General features: G+C 36.5%; 1 protein-coding gene across 3 annotated transcripts in view; it reads left to right on the forward strand.

The window, feature by feature from the left end:
• Positions 1-8718: 8718 nt before the first annotated feature.
• Positions 8719-25915, forward strand: part of UBE2E3 (ubiquitin conjugating enzyme E2 E3) — a 79513-nt gene continuing 62316 nt past the window's right edge. Inside the window, exons 1-3 of one of the 3 annotated variants that reach the window (XM_054562580.1) lie at positions 8719-8939; positions 10409-10627; positions 12428-12478. In XM_054562580.1, the coding sequence (XP_054418555.1) occupies positions 10434-10627; positions 12428-12478 (245 nt within the window). In that variant the 5' untranslated portion in view covers positions 8719-8939; positions 10409-10433. Of the gene's footprint in view, positions 8940-9046; positions 9374-9500; positions 9777-10408; positions 10628-12427; positions 12479-25915 lie in introns of those variants that run through there. The other 2 variants (XM_054562579.1, XM_054562581.1) reach the window with 2 other exon arrangements.

The raw sequence follows: 25915 nt of genomic DNA on the forward strand, positions 1-25915 counted from the left end.
ATGCAAACAGTTGAATTTCCTAAGTTCGTGGTGTGTGTGTGTGTGTGTGTGTGGTGGGGGATGGGATGGAGTGGGGGTGTTGTGTATAGCAAAAATGGCCATAGGTAAGTTGTAGACTTATAACAACTCCCCCCACTCCCCAGGAATAAGGAAAAAATTAAGTTTAAAATTAATCTGACCAGGAAGTGGAAGTCTAACTTATTTAAACAACTTAATTAAAAATTTAAAAAAATTTAAAAAATAAAAATTATACCCTTTTTTTTCTTTACAAAATTCAGACAACTTCAACTACTTGGTATATTTTTTCCACTTAAATTGACAGCTGGTTTGGATGCATATATGTTCAAATAACCAAAATAACTGAGAGGAGGGTGAGAGAGGGTGGGGGTTTAGTGGAGTGGCTGGTTATGGTAGCCTTTATTTATGAAAGACATTCAAACATTTCAAAGCCAAATTGAATTATAAAAATCAGCTCCTGTGGATAAAAAAATGACCTTAAATCATTGCTCTCATAAGTCCTTCCATTGAGCCATGTTGATATTTAAAAAGCACTATCATTCATGTTAGTTAATTCAGTTTGTTGAACAGCACTTGCTTATACAATAGCATAAATCATAGAGATTCCAGAATTGGAGAGAATCTCCAAATTCTTTCATTTTTCTGATGAGGAAACTGGTATCTACAAGGCTAAAGCAATGTAATCCAAACTAGAACCCAAGATGCCAGGTTCTGGGTCAATGGCCATGATTAAGAGCTAGGGAGAGTTGGACCAAATATGTAACTGGTATTTTTCCATCAGTCTTTTTAAATATATTTATCAATGAATCTGACATTGAGGTTCATTGATTTTAATCTTAATTGCTAGTATTTGGCTTTATAGAAGACATAACTTGGTCTCTTCTATGTAGACATTTTATAAAGCAGGGTTGCATAAATTTTGCTGCCATACTGTTATTTCAGAAAAAACATATGCCAATATTCATTCTCTGGCCAGGGTTTTATAAGAGTTTGGTGAGAAAATGCAATCTGTAATGGTTCTCCTGACATGTATTTTAGAGTTTAGGGTCAAATACCAAACACTATGAATGTATTTGTCCTTTACCCTATTACCCTTTAATTAACCTACTGTTCTTTAATTTCTCTAAATACTTATAGAACTACTGTATGCTTGGCCTGTGCTACTTTTCATGAAAATCAGATCCATAAATAATTAGGCAATGTTTCTTGTAGTCGTTAGTCTGTAACATTCCCTTCGATTGACTTTGAGTGGGAAAGTAACTTGGCCATCCATTTATTCATTCACAAATTATTTTCTAAATATTTAATAAATATTTTATGCTAGGCATTGCATAAACAGATATGGTTCCTGCTCTCATTTTAGTAATTACACAGATATTTACTTAAAACTATGTTAAGTATTGTACAATGTGTAGTGTATTATGAGTGATTAAAACAGGATTGCCCAATTTATATCAGTGTATCAGAAAAGATCTTTCTCATGCTGATTAACAAGGGTAAGAAAAGATTGTTACACTTATGACAAGAGAACTTTCTAATGACATCTTTACAGAAGCTGGTGACTTGGGAAACTGGACTATATGCCCTGGTGGATATGACAACACAGTAGAATGGGGACAAAATTTCAAAATTCTGTCTCCAGTTCACTCAAGGGCTATCTTTAAGACTTAAAGGGAAGTCATTTAGTGTCTGAGACTCAATTTCCTTGGTGAAAAAGTCTTGTATTTCAATATCCTTTTCTTGGAACACAAGTACTGATATTAAGTGGTCACTATTTTATGAGCTGGAGTTGGATATGCTACTTATCCCCACCACACACTGAGTGTATATTCTTATTGAACATAATTTGTCATTTTTTATCCCACTTGAATCTCTGTGATGTTTACAGTTTGAGTTATTTTGGGATATTATAATACAGAAAAGTTAAAATCATATGCAATTTGACATTTTACCAGGCATACCTTTGAGATGTTTTATAAATTATGATAAGCCTCTAGAATTTGGCCCTGAAAAAAACTAAAGTATAACTCTCAAAAACTTAATTAATATTCCCATTTAAAAATATACTATTTTATCCCTATTTTTGTGGCTTAATTTGTTGGAGTATCATTCTGTAAACTGAACAGTTACAGGTTTGATTCCTGCTCAGGACACACCTAGGATGCAAATTAAATCCCTGGTTGAATGCGTACAAGAGGCAACTGGTTGACGTTTCTCTCTCACTTCTATGTTTCTCCCCTCTCTCTCTCCCCTCTTTTCCCTTTCCCTAAAACCTAAAATCAGATGAGGATAAAAAATATTGTTTTACTTCTTTAGTTATAAAGACATTCAACTAAAATGTAAACTTCATCATGTAAAATTAAACTTTCTTTGTTGCCCCAAATTAAAGCATATTGTTTCTTATTGAACCTTTTCCAATTAAGTAACCATTTGTGCCATATAGAAAAGGTGGCCAGATGCACAAGTAAGCAGACCCTTAACCCAAAATGCTTGCATATCTCTTCTAAATTTCTTTTATATATTTTCTATTCATGTTGTGTATACAATTTTGTTTTCTGAAGCAGAAAGAATACACTTTCACACATGAGATAATCTAAAGTATCTCATGAAAATTTAAGTGACATAATATTAAGTAAAAATGTCAGTAACCAAGGTGATGCACAACATCTTTTGTTAGTTTTATTAACTAAAGAAAACATCAGCTGATCTCATAGAAAAGGATTTCAACCCTGAGGTGAAACTGATGTAAAAATGATGGTTATAATACTTACCATTTTATATTCATGTAGATTCCTTTGAATGAATGGACTATAATTTACTAAAGCATAGCCTTTATATTGGACAGTTTGAGTGGTTTCCATTTTTATACAGTATAAATTACACTGGGATAAACATTGTCAGGCATATGGCATTTTTTAATATTTTGGATTATTTCCTTAGGAAAGATTCCCAGAAGTAGAATTACTAGGTTAAAGGGTATGAACATTTTTATGACTCTTGAAACACATTGCCAAATTGCTTTCCAGAAAAAAGCTTATAGCAATTTACAATGCCACCAGCAATATACACAAGTGCCCTACTCATAATATCCTCACAGGTATTTGGCAACATATAGTTTTTAGATCTGCAAATTTTATGTACAAGAATGTAGTGCCTCAATACCATATGATCTCACCTATAAGTGGAACCTAATCAACAAAACAAACAAGTGAGCAAAATAGAATCAGAGACATTGAAATAAAGAATAAACTGACAGTGACCAGAGGGCAGGTGGGTGGGGGATAGTAGGGGATAGTAGGGGAAAGAAGCGGAAGGGTCAAGTCAAGGAACAAGTATAAAGGACCCACAGACAAGGACAACGGGGCAGGGGGAGGGTTGAATGTGGGAGGTGGGGGGAGGGCAGCAGAGGGTAATAGGGGAAAAATGGGGACAACCGAAACTGAACAATAAAAATAAAATCCTATGCTGACCAAAAAAAAAAAAAAAAAGAATGTAGTACCTCATTTTAATATTGATTTTTTATATTTTTAAAGGTGATAGTTTAAAAATCTTAAATTTCTAACATGTCCTTTAGCTGTCATGATTTGATATTTTTGTAAGTCTATACAGAATTATATGAAATATAGTAATCCTTTTTCATAGTACAAACTGTTTTGTCTATTTTGTTGTTTCAACTTGGTGTATGTAGATGTATGTATGTCAGGAAGCATACTGAGGACTCAATTTTTTACCTGGTCAAATTACATGATTTTTTTTTTCTCTTGTTTTTTAGCATAGCATATCACAACTCCTCTGTGTCTATATTAGATACTCAAATTATTCTAATTTTTCTAAAGTGTGATTTTTTGAAAACTTAACTTTTGAATTCATCTGTAATTTATGTTGATGTATGATATAAGGCATGGTTCTATGTGAACTTTTTCCATGTTGGTAACTAGTTACTTCAGTATCATTAATAGAATAATCCTTTGTTTTTCTGTGTTTAGGTAAAAAAAAAAGTCTCATTTGTTGTATATGAAATCATCTAATTCTTGATTACTTCTGTTTCAGTGATCTACCTGTCCTTAAGCTTGAGTTTATTGTTTTATATTTAATGTAGTGTCCCCTCACATGGCTTTCTAAAAATGGCTTTGCCTATTTTTTCTTATAGTAACCTTAAAATTTTTACAAATTCTAAAACAGTCTGCTTGAATTTTCATCATTACTTTCAATTTTTAAATAACTATTTTTTTTTCTTTTTTAGAAAGGGAGAGAGACACCGATTTTTGTTGTTCCATTTACTATGCATTCATTGGATGATTCTTGTATGTGTTCCGCCTGGTGATTGAACCTGGAACCTTGGCATATCAAGACAATGCTCTAACCAACTAAACTACCCAGCCAGATGTTAAATAATTTAAAAACTGTTAAACAGTATTTATTTTCATCAAATGTACACATTTGCAATTATTCCTCCACATTTTTTCTTATTATAAAAGTAGCGCCTGCTTATTAAATAAATTAGAAAAGAACTGAATATAAATAGAAAGAATTAAAAAGCTTATTCATAGTTACTCTAAAATATAGGTACAGTTAACCTTTTAGAGTATGTTCCGTTCATATATTTTTGTCTTGCTAGCTGTAAAGATATGATGCATATACATTTGTCAAATATTTGTTGAACACTTACATTGTAAAAGATACTTTGCAATGCATTGAGTCAGGCTTTGACTTCACAAAATAGAAAAATGCTGCCCCCCTTAACATTTTATCAGAATTTATTTGTTTACTTTTGCACATTCTTCATATGTATTTTTAATAACTGCAAATTTAATTATATGGGTTAATCAATTGATGTAATCATTTTCTTATAGTTGGACGTTTTCAATTTTCAAGGTTTTCCTACATTTAGAATGTTTCCTTAAGATACATTTTTTTCGAAATGGAGAAACTTGGTGAAAGGGTATGAACACATTTAAGGCTCTTGACACAAGCTTCCAAATTGCTTTTCACAAGGCTCGTGCCAATTTTCACTACCACTGGAAAAGGACAAAGGGAATTTTTTCTTTATCTATTTGTCAGCAATAATTAAACTCACTAAACTTGTTTTTGTTGTGCTGATAAGTTTACTATTTTATAATGAGCAAGGTTGAGTTTTTTTTAATAAGTTTAAATGTATCTGTTTTAATATTTTGTATATCCCTTTTGCCTTATTACAATGCTTATGTTTTCATTCAACGTGTATGAGCTCTTTTTGGAATAACGATCTAAACCCTGTTTGATATTAACCCTCCCTTAGAGCTATCTCAGGGAGGGTTTACTTTTTCAAAGGAGAAAAGCAGGAAATGATCAGAAGTTTGTGCTCTGAAGTCCTTGAAGTCAAACAAAGGCTTCCGTACCTCTCCATTTCCAGGGCCTAGCCCAGGGTCTGGCATGTTGCAGGTTGACCACACATGACACAATGGAGGAACGCAGTCATGTCAAGCAGTGCACTGAACTTGGGAGTCCAGCGACACCAAGACTAACAATGGCAAACATGGCTTCTTAAATTAAGCCTGGGCCAAGAAATGACTTCCTAGTAAACCAATCCTGTTTTCATGAATAGAGAGAGAAAATTTTATAGCCAGAGTACAAAAGGATACAAATAGCTGGGTAGCATCTGAAACAACCTGAAAAACAGTAAGGGGTAAAATGAAGAGACACGGAGAAAAGTTATTTAGTGAAGGAAACAAACAAAAGTGCTCTGAAATCAACAAAACAAATTGAGTGTTTACTCTACATCCCTTATGTGTGAGTAATGTTGCTGGCCATGGTGGATGATTAAAAAGATGTGTAGCCTCACTATAACTTACATAATTATTCAATTCAGAAACTTTTTAGGTAACTCAAATGATATATTCCTGTGGAATTCTTGGTTATACACACATATACTTATGTACTTATGTACCAGTGAGACCCACTGAAGGCTCAGGAGAAAGCACCTCCCAAACCAGGGAAGTCTAAAGGATTCCGGGGCCTTCCTTATCTCCCCTTATGACAGGTCCCTTTCGGTCCCATTTTGGGGAAAAGGGGAGAGAAGGTAATTGAGGCACTCTTTGTTGCAATTGGATTTAGTATTCCCCTCACCTGTGACTCTTTCAGAGTTGTGAGTGAGAAGCTGGCAGGACCATACCACTAAGAAAACAGGACACAGAGAGGGAACAATATTTTTATGGTAGCAGATATAAGTACTGCTGTGTGGTACTGTGGTACTGTTTTGAGGGATCGTATGGAAATTTTTTGTTACATACTTTATGGAATAATTTGCATTAGGTAAAATTTGTACACCCCCAGGAGTGATTATAAAACATGATTCCTAATTCAAGGGTAGACATGACAAAAATAAGAGATAGAGAAAATCATTACAAAACAAAACAGGGTGTGCTGTGAGGAAGAACTTTATGTTAGCAACAATTCATAACTTATGAGTTGCTTCTGGTGAAGATGGTACTGTCATGTTACATTGAAGCAAGCTGTGAGCTGGAAAAAATCCCTTGAATGACCCCTTTAGTCAGATGAATAAAGGTAGCTGTGCACCTAATATTGTGGGGGTAGGCCACGACTCTCCCTAAACTTACCGAGCCATTTATTCTCTTTATGGTGACTTTAACAACATGGTAAGTACTGTTGAACACCTATTATGTCCCAGGTACTTTGCCAAGAGAATTATCTATATTATCACCTATTGATCCCTCTGGTCCAGTTCATTGTTCTTTTGACCCACACCCCATGACCCCAAAATGAATTATTAATTCTATTACTAATTATTAATTGATAATTAAAAGTACTCCACTCATTCTGTTCATTTTTTAAATACAGCACTTCTTATTCTGTGTAGCCTGCATTTCTGGCTGTCCCACTCTCCACTGAGCTCCGTAAGAGCAGCTCCCGTATCTCACTCCAAGTTCCAAGCATTTGGTAGTTCCTAAGTATTCTGTAAATTGAATGTTGAATGGAACTTCGTAACTTCAAACTCACTGAAGAATCATGGAACTTTTGAGCGTGGGAGGACTTAGAACCTTTGCTCCAATCTTCTTTTACATATGTGAAAAATTAAGTTGGAACAGGTAATTCCTTGAGGTTGCATAAACTTAGTAGAATGAGATAAGAATCCAGTTCCATAGCTTTCCAGCTCCATACCGTTTCTTCTACAGAAGATGCTACCAAAACACAGCTAAGTATCTTTATTTCCCAATCTGCTGGCCCCACCCAAATCCTATCAGTCCTTAGCCTTTAGGTCTGCAGACCATTTCTGTGATATTAAAGTTCCTAAAAGAATCCACTTTTATATATAGGTTTTCTCTCACAGTTCCCCATTCCAAAGCCCAGACTCAAAATCGGCTGGCTTTTGCTGTAGCACCATAGTGTAAAAGCTGGGGGTGGGGAGCATTCTGTCTATGTTTTCACTAACAAGCTCCTTCTACAAGCTCCCTTTGATTAAACCAAATCAAATGCTTGTCAGCACACCATACTCTTCACCATTTCTTGAGATATGAGGTTCATTCTCACTGCAGTATCCTTCGTCCACATCAAACTGGTGAACTTTAATGAATTGTTCTCCTTCTGGACTGTAAAATTCTAGCACAGAATGGAGACCTGGCTTTAGTCACAGTAATTGAGTGATTTTGTGTGTCTAACACCTGGCAGCATAGCCCTCAAAAAAGTTCACTGAATGACTGCATCTTTGGAAAATTACAGAAATGTAACTTACTCTTCAGTTGTGAGAAACCCTCCACCAAAAATTTTGTTTGGAGGAAAAATAAGTAAATATGTTGGCTCACTGTCTTTTTTTCTTTAACTCTAACTCATCTGTTATGACTGCCATTCTCACTCCCTCTGTGAACTCCACATTCTCCCAGCACCTCTGGCCCTGGACTCTTGTGGGAGAGGAATCCACAAATTCCTTTGGGGCTCCATCACTGGAACAAGTTCTCAGTAGTTGGAGAAGCCTGGACTGCAAACAGGAAGTTTTTGCACTTTTGTCTAGTACGTGCCTGGGGCAGAAACTGCAGAGTCCACCTGGAGACTGCAAGGGAGAATGATGATAGAACGATGCTAATCTCCACTATCCTCATCCGTGTGCACATTCTGACCGCGCCAGTCGGGGATTCTCCCTCCACAACTGTCGTCTGGCATGCACATCAGAATAGTCCCGCAGTAAATTGTCAGGTTTGAAGCTCCTAACTCCTTCCCTTCACTTTAAACAATCTTGAACGGGACATTTTAAAAATTGGTTTGGAATTTTAAGTTTTCAAAGGATCGGAAGGATTGTCCCATTTGGCAGGCTGAGGGCCAAAGGGAAACAGAGGTAGGTCCCATAATCTAGAATCCCTTTATTCCTCCCTTAGCGCTCAAGACCCTATCTTGCCCCTTTAGCTCATAGGAGGGGCAAAAGGCAGGTTTCCTCCACCTGTGTGCCTGGCCTCCTCAAAGGCACTGGTCTCCAGTCTTGCAGGGCAGCTGGGGACTCCCGACCACGCGCCCCGGGCCCTTGCCCAGGCGTGGGGCTCTGGGGTCCACGCCGGCCCTGCGCAGGCAGAGGGGATGTGGCCAGTCCTGAGGATGACCTCGGTCTGCCCGCCCCGAAGGCACGCGGGGCCCAGCCTGCGGGGCGGGTAGTCCAATGGGCAGCCTCGCTCTGGAGGCGGGCTCAGGCCGGAAGCCACCCCGCGGCACAGCAGCCCCGCGAGACGGCGCCCGCGCCCCCGTCCTCTCAGGCACTGGCTCCGCGGCCAAGGGCGGCAGGGGCCAGCCCGCCGGGTCCCCGCCGCGCTCTTTGTCCTGGCCGCGCGCGGGCGGACGCGTGCGCCCCCCGGGTGAAGGGAGGCGCGGAGAGAGCGCGCGGGAGCGCGCGGGAACAGCTCGCGCCCGCCGAGCGCCGGCGGCGCGCGCCCCTCCGCCAGGCAAGCAGCGAGCACGCGCGCCGCCGCCGCGCCCGCCCCTCCCCCCCGCGCTCGCCTCGGAACTTGCTGACTGCGCGGCCGGGAGGAGCCGAGCCGGGCGGCGGCGGCGGCGGCGGGAGGCCACAGTGCGCGGGGGTCTCCCGCGTCCCTTCCGCCTCGCCGGGAGCTCGCGCCCTCGCCCAGCCGAGCTCCCACCCCCCCATTTTTTTCTGAAGGCGCTGGGCGGCGCCACCCTCCGGCCGGAGCCCGGCACTGCACAACCCCCTCCGACTTTCAATGTTCCACACTCCCCGGCCAGAGCCTCCTCGGCTTCTTTTTTTCCCTCCCCCCCCTTTCCCCCCCCCAGCTGCCTCCATTTCCTTAAGGAAGGGTTTTTTTCTCTCTCCCTCCCCCACACCGTAGCGGCGCGCGAGCGGGCCGGGCGGGCGGCCGAGGTAAGGCGGAGGGGCCGGGGGGCCGCGTGGGGGGCGGCCGGGGCGGCGGCGGTGGGGGAGGGGGTGGGGGCGGGCAGCTTTGTTCGCGCCGGGTGCCCGCGCCGCCGGTGTCCGCGAGCCGCGGCGGGGCCGGCTGGGCTGCTCGCATCACTTGGCGCCCGGCGCGGCGAGCGCTGCCCGCGGCCCCCGCGCGGCCCTCCCCACAAAGGGCCGCGGAGCTGCGTGGCCGCCGCCGCCGGCCGTGGCTCGCCTCCGCGGGTGCGGAAATTTGTTGCACTTCTTGGGGCTTTGTTTGTTTGTTTGTTTTTCCTCTGATATTTTTTTTCGTTATTTTGACAAAATGTCGGTCCGTGATGTAAAAATTGAGCAAGGAACCTTGATGGCATTGGGAGCTTTGCAGAAGGTGCAGTTTGGATTCTGCTTTTCCCAGGGTGGCAGCTCGGTCTTGGCCGGATGAATCTTTGCTGCTGGCCGTGAAAACGGCTAGAGCAGCTTGTTAGTTGATTTTTAAATTCCTAAGTGTTGTATTTAAAGGCTTACGTGCACAGAGGAGGAATCGCCACCTTAAATAAGCATATGGGCGATTAGCAGGGTATGTTTTCCTCTCGGAAAGGGAATTTGGTAGCTTTGACCAATGTCAGTGTGTAAATATTTAGACGTTATTAGTGACTTTTGAACATTTTTCAGCGAGATTTGTTATTTACAGTGTGTCATATGTTATTAATGCTCGTTGCCTAAGTTCCCTGGCAAATCTGTTTCATGCCTTCTGAGAAAGTAGACAATTGATAGATTGTCCTAGGGATGGAAAAAAAATGTGAGTGGGTTTTCTAACTTGAGTTCGGTAAATCCCTGAACGCTGGCGTTGTGAGACACACCACCTCTCCTGTAACCTTGCTGTACCATGTGATAAGTGTGAACACTTTTGAAGCGTTTTCATTAAAATACTGTTTCAGGTGAATCTTAGGAGAAGAATATGCTCTTGGCTTATTTCTTAGACTTAACATTTCCTTTCTTTCCCCCCTTTCTTTCTAAAAGTTTTCCAAGTAATAACTTCATCAAGATGTCCAGTGATAGGCAAAGGTCCGATGATGAGAGCCCCAGCACCAGCAGTGGTAGTTCAGATGCAGACCAGCGAGACCCAGCCGCTCCAGAGCCTGAAGAACAAGAAGAAAGAAAACCTTCTGCCACCCAGCAGAAGAAAAACACCAAACTCTCTAGCAAAACCACTGCTAAGTTATCCACTAGTGCTAAAAGGTAACGTGAAAAAAGAAGGATTAAGCACATTGTCAGGATGTCTTCCAAATGGTTGGACACTATTGTAGCAGTAGTTCAAAAAAATTTACTTCGTGGTCAATTTTGTTTGTACTTGAATGAGTTGTCATTCTTCAGGTGGTATGTATATAAGCCATATCCCTAGAATTATACTTTTAAGCAAACTTAGTCTGCACTTTGGTAAGTTCAGTGAGTGTCCTTGAATAAGATGGGGGTAACATTCTCACAGATTGTTTAAGGAGTTGTGCAAGGAAAATTTGGTGAACTCAAATTAGTTGGTATATTGAGGATGTTCCTTTTAATGAGTCATACTCCTGTTCATTGAAATTGACACTTCTACAGATCAGGACTGCCTCTCTTCATGAAACTTAATGATCAGAAACCGTCATGTTTGCTAGAATAGTTGTAAATTCATGGCCTTGGCTATATTTGAAAGCAGATTTAAAAACTGTGATTCAGATATGTTTTCAGTTTTTTAAACATGGCTTTAAGTCATGCATCCCAGGTATTTCTTCTTGTAGTTAAACTATGGTTACGCCTCCCAATTCCTGTGAGGTCAAATAAAGCCAATAAGTAAGTAGCCATTTACAATTTTAGGTGGCTTTCGGTGATTGAAAACTTTCAATCGTCCTTGTGCCTTTTCCCTCTTAAACTTGTGAATTTGCTTGACACTTTTTAATACTCAACAGCAGGAAAAAACGTATTTTGTTTGGTATATGTGAACGATCATTTGTTTTCTGTTGATTTGTATTATCTGTGATGGTGAAAGTAATGTGCTGTCAAGTGAGACTCCATGAGTGGTAATAGTGGAATATCCATGAATTGTAGTAATTATATATCAAATGTACCTATAGTATTAGTGTTGACATATTGTTGATTTTTGTTGATCACAACCATTGGAAAAAGAACATAGAAAACTAATAAAATACTGTCATTTTGTAGTGATTCAGAAGTACTCTTACTTCTCTATGGATTTTTATCTCTTGTAGCAATAATTAAATGTTAATAACTTGAGAATATTTTATGAAGTAACAGTATTTGCAATAATGTACAGTCTTTGTGAATTTGTTGTAATCTTATTGAGGCACGTTTTAAAAATCTTAAGTTTTGAAAGCATTTTAAATTTGAATAAAATCAGTAACTGCCCACCTCCTTTACTCAAAGCTATATAATGTGTCTCCTTATCTCCTTTCTCCCTGAATTTATTAAATTTAAGTGTTGTACTTAAGATTAGGGAAAACAGATATGTTTAAATAATACCAGAGAGTCCTTTGGAAGTTTTTCACTGGTAAAGACATTTGTAAATATTAAACTTCTTTTTTACAGAAAAAAATATTATCAAAACAACTAATGTGTAAGAGCAGTAGCTTGTGAATTCTTACCTTGGTAAAAGTGACTTGAAGTCATTGTCAAATATTCTAGTGCTTTCCCTCCTCCCTTTTTGTCTCATTTGCATATAAGCTTGAAAAGAGAATTTCTTTGGTAAAAAGTGTTTTGAAATAGATTTTACATCCTTTACTGAGTGCTAGTGGAGGACTATTTCTCAAAACAGGTGTAAATGTCTTACTTATTTACAGTAGCAAGTGAGAAAAAAAGCTGCAAAGTTTCTGTTAAGGGATTTGGGTTATGCCTCTGAGAACAAAGAGGAAGCAGCCATGTTAGCATTACTGAAGGCAAAGCCAGCCTTGCATTTAACTGCATGGTGGTAGAGGGCAGTGTAATTCCCCGGTTATTCTGGAGACTCTCTCAAATCCTTTTTGTCTGTTCTCATTTCACTATCAGAATTCAGAAGGAGCTAGCTGAAATAACCCTTGATCCTCCTCCTAACTGCAGGTAAGAAACAAATTTTGTTAATCTAGTTTCAAATTGTGGAAAAAATATCAAGATTAATGTATTGTCCATGGATGTGTGTGCTGCTGAAGAGCCTACATTTGCTGCTTTTCAGCTTTGCAAGTGGATTAAACAAATGATGTCTGTGGTGAATTAAGTAAATTTGGGAGGAAAAAAATATATATTTTTTGCATGTATTATATATTTTGGACTTAGGTTCTGATTTTGTGCTTTTTACTAAGGTTAGTATGAACGGTGCTGATTTTTGTTCTGTTGTAATATTTCTGTAGAGTGTGTTTATTCAGAAGTATAATGCAGAAACTTCTAACATTTTGCTAAGTTTTAAAGTTACAGTTTACGTGCAATCTGAACTGACCTTCCAAATTTAGAAATCACTGAATGTGTTACAAATGTAAATGCAGTAAACAAGAATATAGTTGTTTCTTTTTGATTTATTCAGTAACTTGCCTTAAGGACAAATTTTATGTGCTAAGCTAATGGTTTTAGTTATTTTCTGGAGAATGCATTGTTGGAATTATTTACATTTTAATCAAATGTCCTAATTACTTGGGAACATTATTAGTAATTTAGGTACTTGAAATATGTGTATGCGAAGCAGTAAATGAATTGGAATTTGTGAGAAGAATTCGTTTCAGTAAAACTCATATAGAATAATTTAAGATTGTTGGTTAGTATAAGGTGCAATTACAATAACTGGTTGGTAATTTTTTCTTTGAAACATTTTTTCAATTCATCTTACTTAGTGCTTTGTCTTTCAACAGTGATGTTATGGTTTCCAAAATTCATCAAACTTAGGAAAACAGTCTTGTAGATTACTTGCATAAAGATAAGTGCTCAAGAATGAGAGTGGCTGCTAGGAAGTAGGGCAGTGCTATGCTTTGATATGAAAATGTTTTCTTTGCTGTGTTTTTGCTACAAAGTTGTGTACACTTGGGATGAGACCCATCTCTGAAGTCTATTTGAGATATGACAGGGTATAATCCAATTGCTTCCTACCATGTGTGTTAACCGGATCCTCAGATAAGGTGATCTGATCCTGATTTATCTAGTGAATTAACAGTTTTGCTCATATTTATAATCAGCCATTTCAGTTCCAGAAGGAAACATGAATGTAAACCAATCTTATACAGATAGTGGTATGTCAGATATGAAAGTATTAATTAATGAGGTGTGCTGTTCAGTGATGTTGCCACTACCACTTGGGGCTATTGACTAACTTCAGTTTAGTCCAAAATGAGATATGTTCTAAATGTGAAATATACATCAGGTTTTGAAAATTTAGTATGAAGAAAAGAAGGTAGAATAATCTTACCGATGTAAATTTTTTTTATTGTTGAAATGAAACTATTTTGGATATATTGGGTTATATAAAATATGATTTAAAATTAATTTCACTTTTTTACCATTTTAATATGCTTATTAGAAAATTTAAAATTACATATATGGCTTGTGATTATGTTTGTATTGAACAGCACTGCTCTAGAGAATAAATAAATCAAAGTGTTTTCAGGCTTCTAAATGGTATGTCAAATCTGTAGCCATTTAGGAGGTGATCAAGTTAAATTTGCTCTCGGAGGAATCACTTTTCACTTGCACAGTGTATTTTGCTGTTTCCTATTAAAAGAGGTGTAAAGATCTATCAATTCAGAACTCTTAAATGTAAGGTCAAACATTTTTAAAGGTTTGTGTTGATTTCCTGCAAATGACCCAAACTAATGTACATGCATAAATCTAGAGAGTCCAGTAGACATATATTGAATGCTTTTAGAATAATAGCATAGCTTTGCAGTTGCTGAAGAAACACGCTGTATAATTCAACATGGGAATAGATCCACAAGGTCACTGAAGATAGAGGAAGTAGAATCTTTCTAGGAGACAGAAAATTAGCTCGTTTTTATTTTTCTTCTTGTGCATTGGATTTAATTTCAGTCCATGAAATAACGCTTCAAATTTAATGATTAGACTAGTGAAATAGCAAACCTCTTGTGTGCTTGTGAGCAATAACATGGAATATATCATGTTCTCTTTCCCTTGTCACAACATACATGTTTACCATCAACTGTTGCAATTGACGTCTTTCGGTTCTTAAATTCTTTTAATTTATCATTTATTTGTAACTGTGAGTAATTAAAGAAAAAATAGACAGAAAATAAGAGTCTTAGTAGGGGACTGGGAGAAAATTTTTTCTTAATTTGTTTGTGTACATTCTTCTTCCATATACCTGACGTGTAAAATATCCAGATGCTTTTGTGTGTTTTATTATAAATGTCTTCAGATTCTTTAGGGTGGAATATCTCGTCCTTGTCCTTGAGCAGGAATTTGGAAATTGACTATTTAGTGGAGGCATTTTAGGATTTTTGACAGCTAAGTCTGAATTTGTAGTGTATCTGTACTCATGTCAGGTATGTGACAGATTCTGGTGTTCTCGTAATTCACAGGTGCATCAGTGAGAATTTCAGCTTTATGGTGATTATATAGTTCAGATTTCTTAATTTATGTTATTAAAATGGGATTCTATATTAATAAATTTTAGAATATATAAATTCATACTGCTTGAAACTGAGAAAACCTAATTCTTTTGACTTTCATGTGTAGTTAATTAATCAGAATTCCATTATCGTTTTAAATACGATTTTTACAAGCTTGTCAAAGTATATGACAGGTTTAATAGTTCCTTAGGGAAAAAATGAAAGTATATCTGTGTGCATTTAGGAAAAAGTTGAATGAAATACAAAGAAACTCTGCAGAACCAAAATTATTCAGACTAGATTAAGATTTCTCTTATATTTCTATTTCTAATTAATAAAATATTCTTTAGTTATTATATAGCCATGTCTAATACTGTATTCACCCAGGGTGATCTTAGGATACACATTTGTTGAATTATATGTGTGGCTTTAAGCTTGTCTGAATATATTTTGATTGTATTAATATTTCTTTTGCTGATAGTAAAAGTTTGATAAAATATTTCCAGTGATTTAATGGCATTTTCAGTTTTTAGGTATTAGAGTGCCTTAGGCCAAAGCATCCTCAATATAGGCATGATGCTTGTGGCTTCATTTTATACTCTTTTACATACTATAATCTAGATTAGGGCATAAATAGTTGATGAGAATGAAGAGAAACTGTGTTATGGGCATTTTTTTACTTGTTTTAGGGAAAGTGAATGACTAGAATTGTTGAGTCAAGTGCTATTCATTTATGTTCTGTTTCCTGAAGTGTGTTCTTGTCTTCTCAGTTACCACTTGTATAAGTGACAAAACTATAAAAAGATGCTGGATTTTTAACTCAACCTCTAATTCTTTCCATATGAGAGAAAGTACAAATATACATTCTTAAGGTATTTTTTTAATGTATTCAGATTGAATATGTGTTAAAGTAGATATTCAGGGTCATTTGTAAATTGTTTTTAGATGTGGGAAGGTTTTATTGCAGGAGGTGTTACACTATCAAGTTTACAGTATTAATGTGTTTACAGTGCAAAACCTGAAAACAGGTTCTATAATACTTGGAAATTTTGCTAACTTCTTTCTTTTTAAAAATAATTAATAGAAGAAGCAATTAAGTTCTAAACCAAAAGTTGGCAACCCTTGATTTAGTCATAAGCCTCTGTCTGTAGATGAACTCTACCTGCTTTTGAGGATTATTACGACTTTTCAGCATTTTCTAGGATGGATTAGAACTCTGGTACTCAAAAGAGATTTTTTAGACCAGAGCATCAGCATCATACGTGAGATTGTTAGAAATGCAGAATTTCGCTTCCCCCACTGCAGATGTACTGAATCCGAAATTGACTTTCAACAAGATTCCCTGGTGATTATATGTACATTAAGGAAAAGCACTGGTACTGGAGCTGGACTGTCTGGGTTCATATCCTTGCTCTGGCACTTACTAGCTATGTTACCTTAGATAAGTTACGGAATAGTTCTATCAGTTCCCTTAGCTGTAAAATGGAGATTAAAATGATATCCCTTTTATAGATTTGTTGTGAGGATCAGATGAGTTAATATTTTTTACTTTTGTAACAGTGTAAATCAGGTCAAAAAAGGGGCCACAGCATGATTAGGGTAGGAGACAGTTTTGCAGCTTGTTCTTTCTTGCTTGCATTTTCTCTGGTACATCAGCATCTCCTACCTTAAGAATAATTTCATTTTAATCAGTTCAGAACTTATTTATTGAGAACATATCAAACAGTTGTTTATTTGATGTTAGTAAAAGCAGTTGCTTAGAACTTGAGTAAAAAAGAAAATGTAAGAATATTGGACAAAGATGAACAAATAGTATATCCCTTTTAAAGCAATGTGTATAAGGTTAATAATACTTAGCCCAGTAGAGAATGCTTTGACTGTCCAGGAAATTAAAATGGAAAAATTTTCAGTAAGGATGATGGTGGTTTATCTTTTTAAATATTTTATTATAACAATTTAAATTTTACTGAGAATGAGATTATGTCAGTATTAGTAAAATTTAGAGTCTGAATTGGTCTAGTTTACCAATATCCTAAACATAGTATCCTTTCCTTGTCTGTGATCTGAAGAGATATTTGGAAGCTTTTCCTAATTGGTGTATGAAGGCAGGTCATGATCAAAATAACATGATATATACATAGCTTTGTTACTTGCTTTTACAGTACTACTGGATTGTAAGCCCTCCCACAGATGTAGATTGTTTTCTTTTTTACTTATACATTTAATTGTTGGTATTATTCATATTAGATTGTGTGTGCTATGAATGCACTGTATTTTATAAAACAAATTGTATCTCATGAGTCATTCAGTCTTTTCATTTTCAACTCCAGAAAATTAAATTGTAATCGGTATCTTGATTTGTAAAACAGATAAATACAGAATTACTGTCAGTGAAGGTATTTTCTGTCCACCCTATTGTTGTCATCTACCAATGGATAGTTACTATTATTTTATTATTAATTAATTAAATTTCAGCATCAGCACAGCACAGATCTCAAAAATCATGAGGATTTTCCTCAGGTACTTGGACATTATTGATAATTTTAAATATTTTATTTTCTGATAAAATATTATTAGAAGTAAAATATTTAAAATTATCAATAATATATAGTATATGTAGCTAATAGTTGCTTCAACACAGTTGTAAATACAGAATGTACTATATTAATGCTATATACTATAATTACTTGTTCGTCTACCTTCTGCAAGAGTTAGTGTTCCTTTGAAAGAGGATTCTCATATATTTTTGTATTTCTTGACTTCACACAGTGCCTTCTGCATGTGAAGATTTGTTAAATAAATTGAAATCTGTCAGATTGACAGGACTAGAAATTTCAGGCAAAATAATGACTTTGGAATGGAGAAAATCTATTAAATTTCCCATGTATTTTTATTCATATTATTTTTCCCATTACTTTTTTCATAATTATAATTTTTAATATTATTCGAATGTATTTAGCTACTTTTTTAAATAAAAATTGATAATCACAGTAAGCCTATTTCCCTCATGCTTATGTGTGTCAGTGTGGCAGAAGCACTCAGTACTGTTCTGACTAAAAACTTTTTCCAAAAGAATGATATGATTAAAACTATTCTGCCCCCAAAGGCCTTATTTTTATTAGGGATCTCTTAAGGTTGATGAAAATAATGTAATTAGAAAGTGGGTGGAAACTGTGTGTGTATTCTTTACAGCTACATGCAAGACTCCCAAATTGTTTTGTTCCTTTCAGCAGGTAACCAGTTGGTACCTCATTCCTTCCTTGAATGAGTTGATGTAACAACAGATGGGTATGTTTACTCATGAAAAAATCAGCAAATCATTTTTGCTTATAATGCAAAAATGAGAATGGAGAACTTGATCTGGTTTTCCAGAATACGATCCATTCTGGTTTTCCCTACAAAAATGAGATTTAAAAAATAATAAAACCACTTGTAGATCTAGAGAAGTAGAAAAAAGAAACATCTTTAAACTTTTTGTTTTACCTCTGCATGATTGATTCTCAACTGGGGGTCATTTTTGCTTCCTTGTTTTCCTTACCACTAACTCTTCCACAATTGGCAGTGCCTTGGAGAAAAATTTTTTTTTTTTTTTTTTTTTTTTTTTCCTTTTTACCACTGGGAGAGAAAATGGGCTGCTACTGACTTTTAGTAAGTAGAGGTCAGGGATGCTGCTAAATGCCTTACAGTGCTTAGGATGACCTCCCCCCTAACCCCCCCCCCCCCCCCCCCCGGCCCCCACAACAGAAAAACAAAAAGACCCCACAAAGGATTATCTGGATTAAAATACTGGTAGTGCTGAGGCTGAGAAATCCTGCTGTAGGTATTTATTCTATTACCTTACTTCTTGAATTTTTGTATAGGTTTTTTTTTAACATTATCCTTATTAGTGATACCTGCTTAATATATTCTCCTACACCTTCCTCAGAGCTGGTGTCCCTGCCTCCCACTACTGTTGTGCAATAGTTTATATTACATTATCTGATATATGTGTATGGTATTATTGATATGAACTCACAGAAATGGCTACCTTGAGTACCTGCTAAATTATAGTCTATTGAGGCCAGAAATACTTAGAGCAGCATTATTATTTCTTATGTCTTCTACCAGTTACACATGATCTAACTTTAGGCTGGTAGAGTCTGTGTTCTACTAGGAATATTGAAGTATCATCAAGGAGAAATACCACTGGAAAATCATCAACATTCAGTTTTACATTTCACTTGGTTTTTATTTTAATCATTAATACAATACAGAAATTACTTGTTTTTATTATAGTCATAAGTTTACAGTTCTTTATTTCAAACCCTTGAGGCCAGATGTGTTTCAGAATGCAGAAATTTTCATATTTTAGAAAGGGAATATACTGCGCCTTTTGTATTTTTGGTGGCACCCTCTGCAGGATCTGGGGCAGCAGTCCATAATCAAACATATTCATATTTCTAAACTAAAAATGTATGAGCATTCATGCTAAGTGGGATAAATAGAGACTACAAGTAATTTTAAGTTAGTTCATGTTTGGTGTTACTGCCAAATTATTTTGCTCCAAACTTACTTTTTAAAAAACCTTTGAATTTTTTTTTTTTTTTTTTTTTTAGAGATTCTAAGATTCCAGAATTATGCATAAGCAGCTGTGGCCCTATACTGCTATGTTACAGTGATAAATGACTACAGCTGTTTTACTCATGGTGAAAGGGTGCCTTAAGGTCTTGCTCTGCTTTTCTTTTACCTGTTTTCTAATGGCGGTTTTCAATTTCTCAGTTGTTACTTTTGGATCATTGCTTTCTGTTGTTGTATAATTTGTATGCTTAACTAGAAAAAAATTGACTCTTAATTTTAGGGTTTTTTCCCCCTGTAAGGTGAAACTATATCATTTTCTTTTGAAATTATTCTGTGTATATTGAATTACTTCTCCACTTTGCTATCAAATACTGTCTTTTAATAATTCCATTTTTTTTTTTAGATATATAGAAAAGAAGATATCCTTTAATGCTTAAATACAGGACCTGCTATTTTTATGTATGCATTTTGTCTTGCAGTATTTGAGGCAGTTTGGCTGTAAATGGTACACTAAGTTTTGCTAGCTGTGCTGCATTAACAAACTTAGAAGACTTACAACATAGAAACATAAAGCTTCATTTCTCTTGCTCATGAATTCCACTGTAAGTCCAGAAACTCTTGTGGGTAGCTCTTGCATGTATCAACTCAGATCTATGCTGCTTGTCATTTGGAACAGACAAGAGAGCTGGAGGGTCCTGTGCCAGCTTTTAAGTGCTCTGGTCTGGAAGTAAGATGTGAGTAATCACATGGCCTCAGCTAACTGCAAGGTGGCTGGAAAGTGTGGGGAAGCATATAGGGAGTCAGTGAGAAATCAATTTCTCTGCCACAAAAAAATGTATACTTCCATGAACAGATGACTTTCACTGTCAGTGCAAAAGTGGGAGGAGGACATAATTGAGCACCCAGCCTGACACTGTACGGGATTCCATGGTATATAGTACCTATTAATAAGCTATCTTGTTTAATTTCCAAAACAACCCTATGAAATAAGTATTATTCTGTTAAGATTTGAAACAATCTGAGAGTTGTTGAGAAAATTGCCATTTGTCACATATATAGTTCATATACGCAACAGATCCAGGCAAAAATCTAGGCTTGCCTTTGAGATGAAAGTAAGCACTTTTGCTTTTGTTCAGTGCTCCTTGAGAAATTTGGTACAAGGATTCAGAGTTGATTATGAGTCAGGAGGTCCATGCTTAGTGTAAATAAATATTTCATTTGTTTGCTTTAGTCTCTTAAAGGACCCAACATACTGTTTCTGTAGGATTTTTAGAACATGGTAAGTATGGTGACTTGGAGAAAAGTTAGTTTCCTTCTTTGGCTTGGGGAGGGGTGGGTGGGTACCAAGCTCTTCTTCTTTTAAAAAAAAATTATTTAAAAGCATTTGCTTTTCAGGGTGTATTCTCCAACTTGCCAGCTTTATTGCCTTATTCTCTTTCCTTGTAAGGAAGAGGGTAATGGACTAAATATGATCATAAAGGAGAAGGCAAATCTTTGTTCTCTGCCTGTAGTTCTTTGCATATGGCTTTCCTGTGGGCTAAGGAATAACTTCAAATCTATCTCTACTTTTTTCTGTGGGGTATTGTGAAGTAGTCCGTGTTTGTGAATTGCTCTGAAGTGGAAAAAATCTGTGCAAATAAAAATTTTTAACTATTAGGGAGAAAAGCGCCCCCCACTCACATAGGATTTTGCGAGAATTTTAATGCCGATCTTAGCAACATGTACACTTAACTATTTTTTAATACTAGTAACATCTGATTTTTTTACAGAAATTTGGCCTTATATTAGATTCCTCTTAATTTTTTCTTTTGTATAGGTTCATAGTTTATTTAAGTACTGTTTTTCCTACACTTGTGAATTTGTACAAAAATTATTCATAGATATTAATATAGGGATTTGCTTGTTTTCTTAAGAGTCTTTGGAAGAGGAGCTGGTTCACTTATCAGAATGTTTTCCTGGGTGACCTGCCAGGTTTATATGGTTTATTTTAGATTGATGAAATGAGTTTTACAAATCACTCTGTGCCTTGTATCTTGTCTAAATGCAATATAAAGTTGAATTCTAAAACTTTGAGATTTTTCTCCCCATTAACATTTCTTCATTGGTTTTATTAGGATGTATAGGTTAATAGCATAAGCTTGTTTTTAGTGCCTGTTTTCAGTGGTTTGTAGAAAGTGATTAACCTTAAGGATAATGGCCATAGGTTCAAATTTATAGGATCATTTAAATTTTTAAAAATGCCAGTCTTGCCCAGACCGGTGTGGCTCAGTGGGTTGAGTGTGGTTCTGCAAACTGAAAGGTTGCCAGTTCGATTCCTGATCAGGGCACGTGGCTGGGTTGTGGGCCAGGTCCCCGGTTTGGGGCATGCAGAGGCAACCCATCCATGTTTCTGTCCATCTCTTTCTCTCCCTCCCTTAATCAATCAATCAATCAATCAATCAATCAATTAAGAAATACCAGTCCTGCACTGGCTGGGTGGCTAGTTGGTTGGAGCGTTGTCCAGTACACTGAAAGTTGCCTTTTTCATCTCTGGTCAGGGCACCTACCTAGTCTGTGGGTTCTATCCCTGGTCAAGCTCATATGGGAGGCAATTGATCAATATTTCTTTTTCTCCCTCTCTGTCTCTCCCTCTCCTCATGCTGAGCCCCCTGTCCCTGTCCTTAAAATCAATAAACATATCCTCTGGTGAGGATTAAAAAAAAAAAAATTCAAATTCCCTCTGTTTGGTCCTTGGTGTATATAATAATTGTTTTAATTTTTTGGTTATTTGCAATAAGCAAGAGTTTGAAAGGAATGCAGTAGTGCTATGTTCATTCATTGTCCAAGGTTTTGTTTGCCTGTTTTGGAAGGATTTGAATCATTTATGCCATTCCAAAGTTTCTTTGCTGCTACACTGTCCCAGAGCAAATATACTTTGTCATTCAGTTTAACTTCTTGCTTGTCTGGGGAAAAATAAAGACATCTCTACTCTGAAATTACTTTTGGGAGTACAGCTCCACATGTTTTGGTGTGAATGAAAGGCCTAGGGAAACATGAATTTTGTTACCTTTTTATTTTCCTTTGCTTATAAATCATCATGATGATCCTCCCGTTACATCCATGCGTCTCACTTTTTATAAACAACATTCATTCCCTTTCTGAGGGTGGTTGTTTGTAGTTCGTTTTGCCATTTACAATCTTATAGGTCCTTTACAAATGGATCATTTTTTCACATTAAATTTTAGTAGGTCAAGAATCCATTTATTCCTAGTTCGCTTAGAGAATCGATCATAGAAGATTGTGACTACATGTTTTTTATAGCTTCCTATTGCTTTCTGTAGTCTTCTCAATTTAAACAGAAGCAACAACAAAATATAGAGGGCACCATAAGGCCTTGGCTTTATGGTTTTATTTTTGTTTTGCACTTGTTTCTCAGAGTATTTGTTGGATTTGTGATACTATGCTTGGAGTAAATTTTACCTGCTGTATTAATGAGCAAAATCTGGCATTTTGAAGGGTTCAAACACAAACTTAGATGCATGTGATCTATGTGGAATTCAAAGGCAGTTTTAACTAGTGTACCTGTAGATTTTTTTTATTTATTTACACCAGGGTCTGTTTAAAAATATAAAAGATATTTCTGTTACAGACTCTCAGATGCTTAATATCCCCATACCCATTAGAGGACTGTGCTAAGTACTCATTTGTTCTTTTTTTAAACCCTAAAATAAATATGTTGCAAATGATCACTTTTCCCTTCTCCTGAGGTTTCTTAATTTTTGAAATTAACTCATTATTACGGAGAACTTGAAATGTATACAAACGTAAACAGACTTGTATTGTGAATCCCCATGTAGCCTTCACCCAGTTGAACTAGTTTAACAACTCTTGACCAATCATCCTGTTTCACCTATAAGCCCCTCCATTTCACCCTCCTTATTATAAGGAAGCAAATCTCAGACATCATTCCATCTGCATTTTTAAAAACATTCCTTTCAGTGTGTGTTTTCAAAAGATGAGTGTTCATTTTAACTTAACCACAATGTCATTAACACCTCTAAAAATTTTATTGAAATTACTTGGTCATTGTTCATATTTACAAGTGTTTCATGAATGTCCTAGACAGTTCCTCCTCTACTCAACTTAGCTGAATCAGTTTCCAGATAAAGTAGATACATTGTGATTTGTTGATATTTCTTTTATATCTCTTCTAATCTGTTAATTCCCTCTTTTTGTTTTTCTTTCAATCTTGCAGCATTTAATGATGAAACAGGGCTGCGTTTCTCAGGGTCTGTATTTTGCTTATTGCATTCCTATAGCATTGTTTAATATGTTTCTTTGTGTTCTGTGTTTCCTGTAAATTTGGGAGTTAGATCAACAGGCTTGGTCAAATTTAGGTATGTTATTGTTATTATTATTATTATTTTTAAAGACAATTTATTTTTAGAGAGGGGAGGGGAAGGAGAAGGAGAGGGAGAGAAACATGGATGTGAGAGGGAAACGTCAATTGGTTTCCTCTTGTGTGCGCCACAACCTGGGACTGAACGCGCACCCCAAGCGTGTGCTTGACTGGATATTGAACCAGCAGCCCTTCACTTTGTGGGATGACGCCCAACCAACTGAGCCACACTGGTCAGTGCTATTATTTTTGACAAAACTGTTTCAAAGATGTTAGTATGTTTTTCTATCAGGAGACACATATGATCTGGTTGCCTTTGTGATTTTGGCAGCCATTGGAATAGAGCTCTAAAGAGAAACCCACATTTTTTATTTGGTTACTCAGTTGGACAAGTTACATAGTGAACTCAGAATAAGTGCTTAATTTTTTCCCGTGTTTACCAATTTTATTTTTAATTCTCCTTTACAATTATAAGTTGGTTTCCTAGTATCCTTTTCAGAATCATGGTGCACTCATATTTGCTGTGTTTCAATCCACTGCAATATTTTAGTATATTGTCGTTATAATCCTTACAGAGCTTGTTAATTTTAAGTAAACTTCAATTTAAATTGCTTTTGCCTTAGGAATGTTTAGATGTATAAAAAAAGTGCATGGACATACTTGGTTGTAAAATAATGCAAATGCATGCATTCAACTTAACATTTGCCCTAGGTATTAATTTGAAAATCGAATATTTATTGAAGCTACTTTTTTAAAAAAATGACGTTCTTCTGGCCACCTCTTCATCATTTTTTTAGGGCTAATTAATGTCTTAGCTTTAGAATAACTGAAATATCTTTATTAGAACTATAGTTCTGTTTTTAATTTCTGAATTAAAATAGTGCAACGTGGAATGCAAAGAACTTTATTAGAGTCAAATTAACTTATCACAAGAATTGGGTTTAAAAATTAACCTTATCTAAATATACAAGACAAAGTAACCTTCTTTGTCTACTTACACTGTTTCTCATCAGGGTGTTTCTTGGCATTTTGGGATGGGGTGTGCTTTGCCTTGGAAAGCATTGAGCACCCTTGGACTCTGCCGACTAAATGCTAGTAGGGCCCCTTATAGTATAGTGGCTGCCAGAAATCACCCTCCCTCTCCTCTCATTTCCAAATGTCTTGGGAGAGGAAGGGTTATTACCTTAATTTTCAAATTATTGGTCTAGATTCCATCTGTTGTGAGAGCAAGTCATAAAGCTGTAATAAAAATGTTTTGTGTATTGTTGCTTCGAGTAATTATAATAATTTGTCGTCAATTTCTTAGGTAAAGTCTATCATGACCAAATATAAGTGATTTCACTGTATTTACAATTGTTTTCTAGGCAAAATATGGTATTTTCTTTCTCTCTCCATCTGCTCTTTACATCTCCTCTGACCTCTGAAATCTTATACTAAATATGGACTTTATATCTTTGTATATTCCTTTGATCATTTCATTAGTAGTGAATTTAATTTTATTTACAGGAAAACCTATGTTCCTAACAGGAATTTTCTGCTAGCCCATTGCCTCAAACTGAACTTTTTCTTTTCTTTTGCCTCTAGTCTCTAATTGTTAACCTCTTCCTGTTTCTGAGAGATTTATTATTAAAGTCCATTTAATTCTGTTCTCTTTTCTCTGCCTATCCCCTATTTGGTTTCCCATTTATCTTTAGTTTATTTAGCCATATAGTGGGTTGGCAAAAGTCCGTTTAGTTTTTTATATAAAATAAACATTTTTTTATTTTCACCAATAACTTTATTGATTTGGATATTTTGAGTATGTCAGCTATCTCCTGTACTTGGTATAATGTTAATTGTTCTCAATGTCTGGATTTGATTGCTGTCACCTTCAACTGATCTAATTGGCCAGTTAGAAATGCTAATTAGATGCTAATGGAGCATCGTCCTGTGAGAAATCTCCAGCACGAAACTTCGCAAACCACTTTGACATATTCAATCAGTCACAGCACCTTCTCCATACACTGCACAAATCTT

Source organism: Pteronotus mesoamericanus, unplaced genomic scaffold (assembly GCF_021234165.1).
Source record: "Pteronotus mesoamericanus isolate MK-2021 breed Mesoamerican mustached bat unplaced genomic scaffold, CSHL_Meso_final scaffold_651, whole genome shotgun sequence".
Taxonomy (NCBI): Eukaryota; Metazoa; Chordata; class Mammalia; order Chiroptera; family Mormoopidae; genus Pteronotus; species Pteronotus mesoamericanus.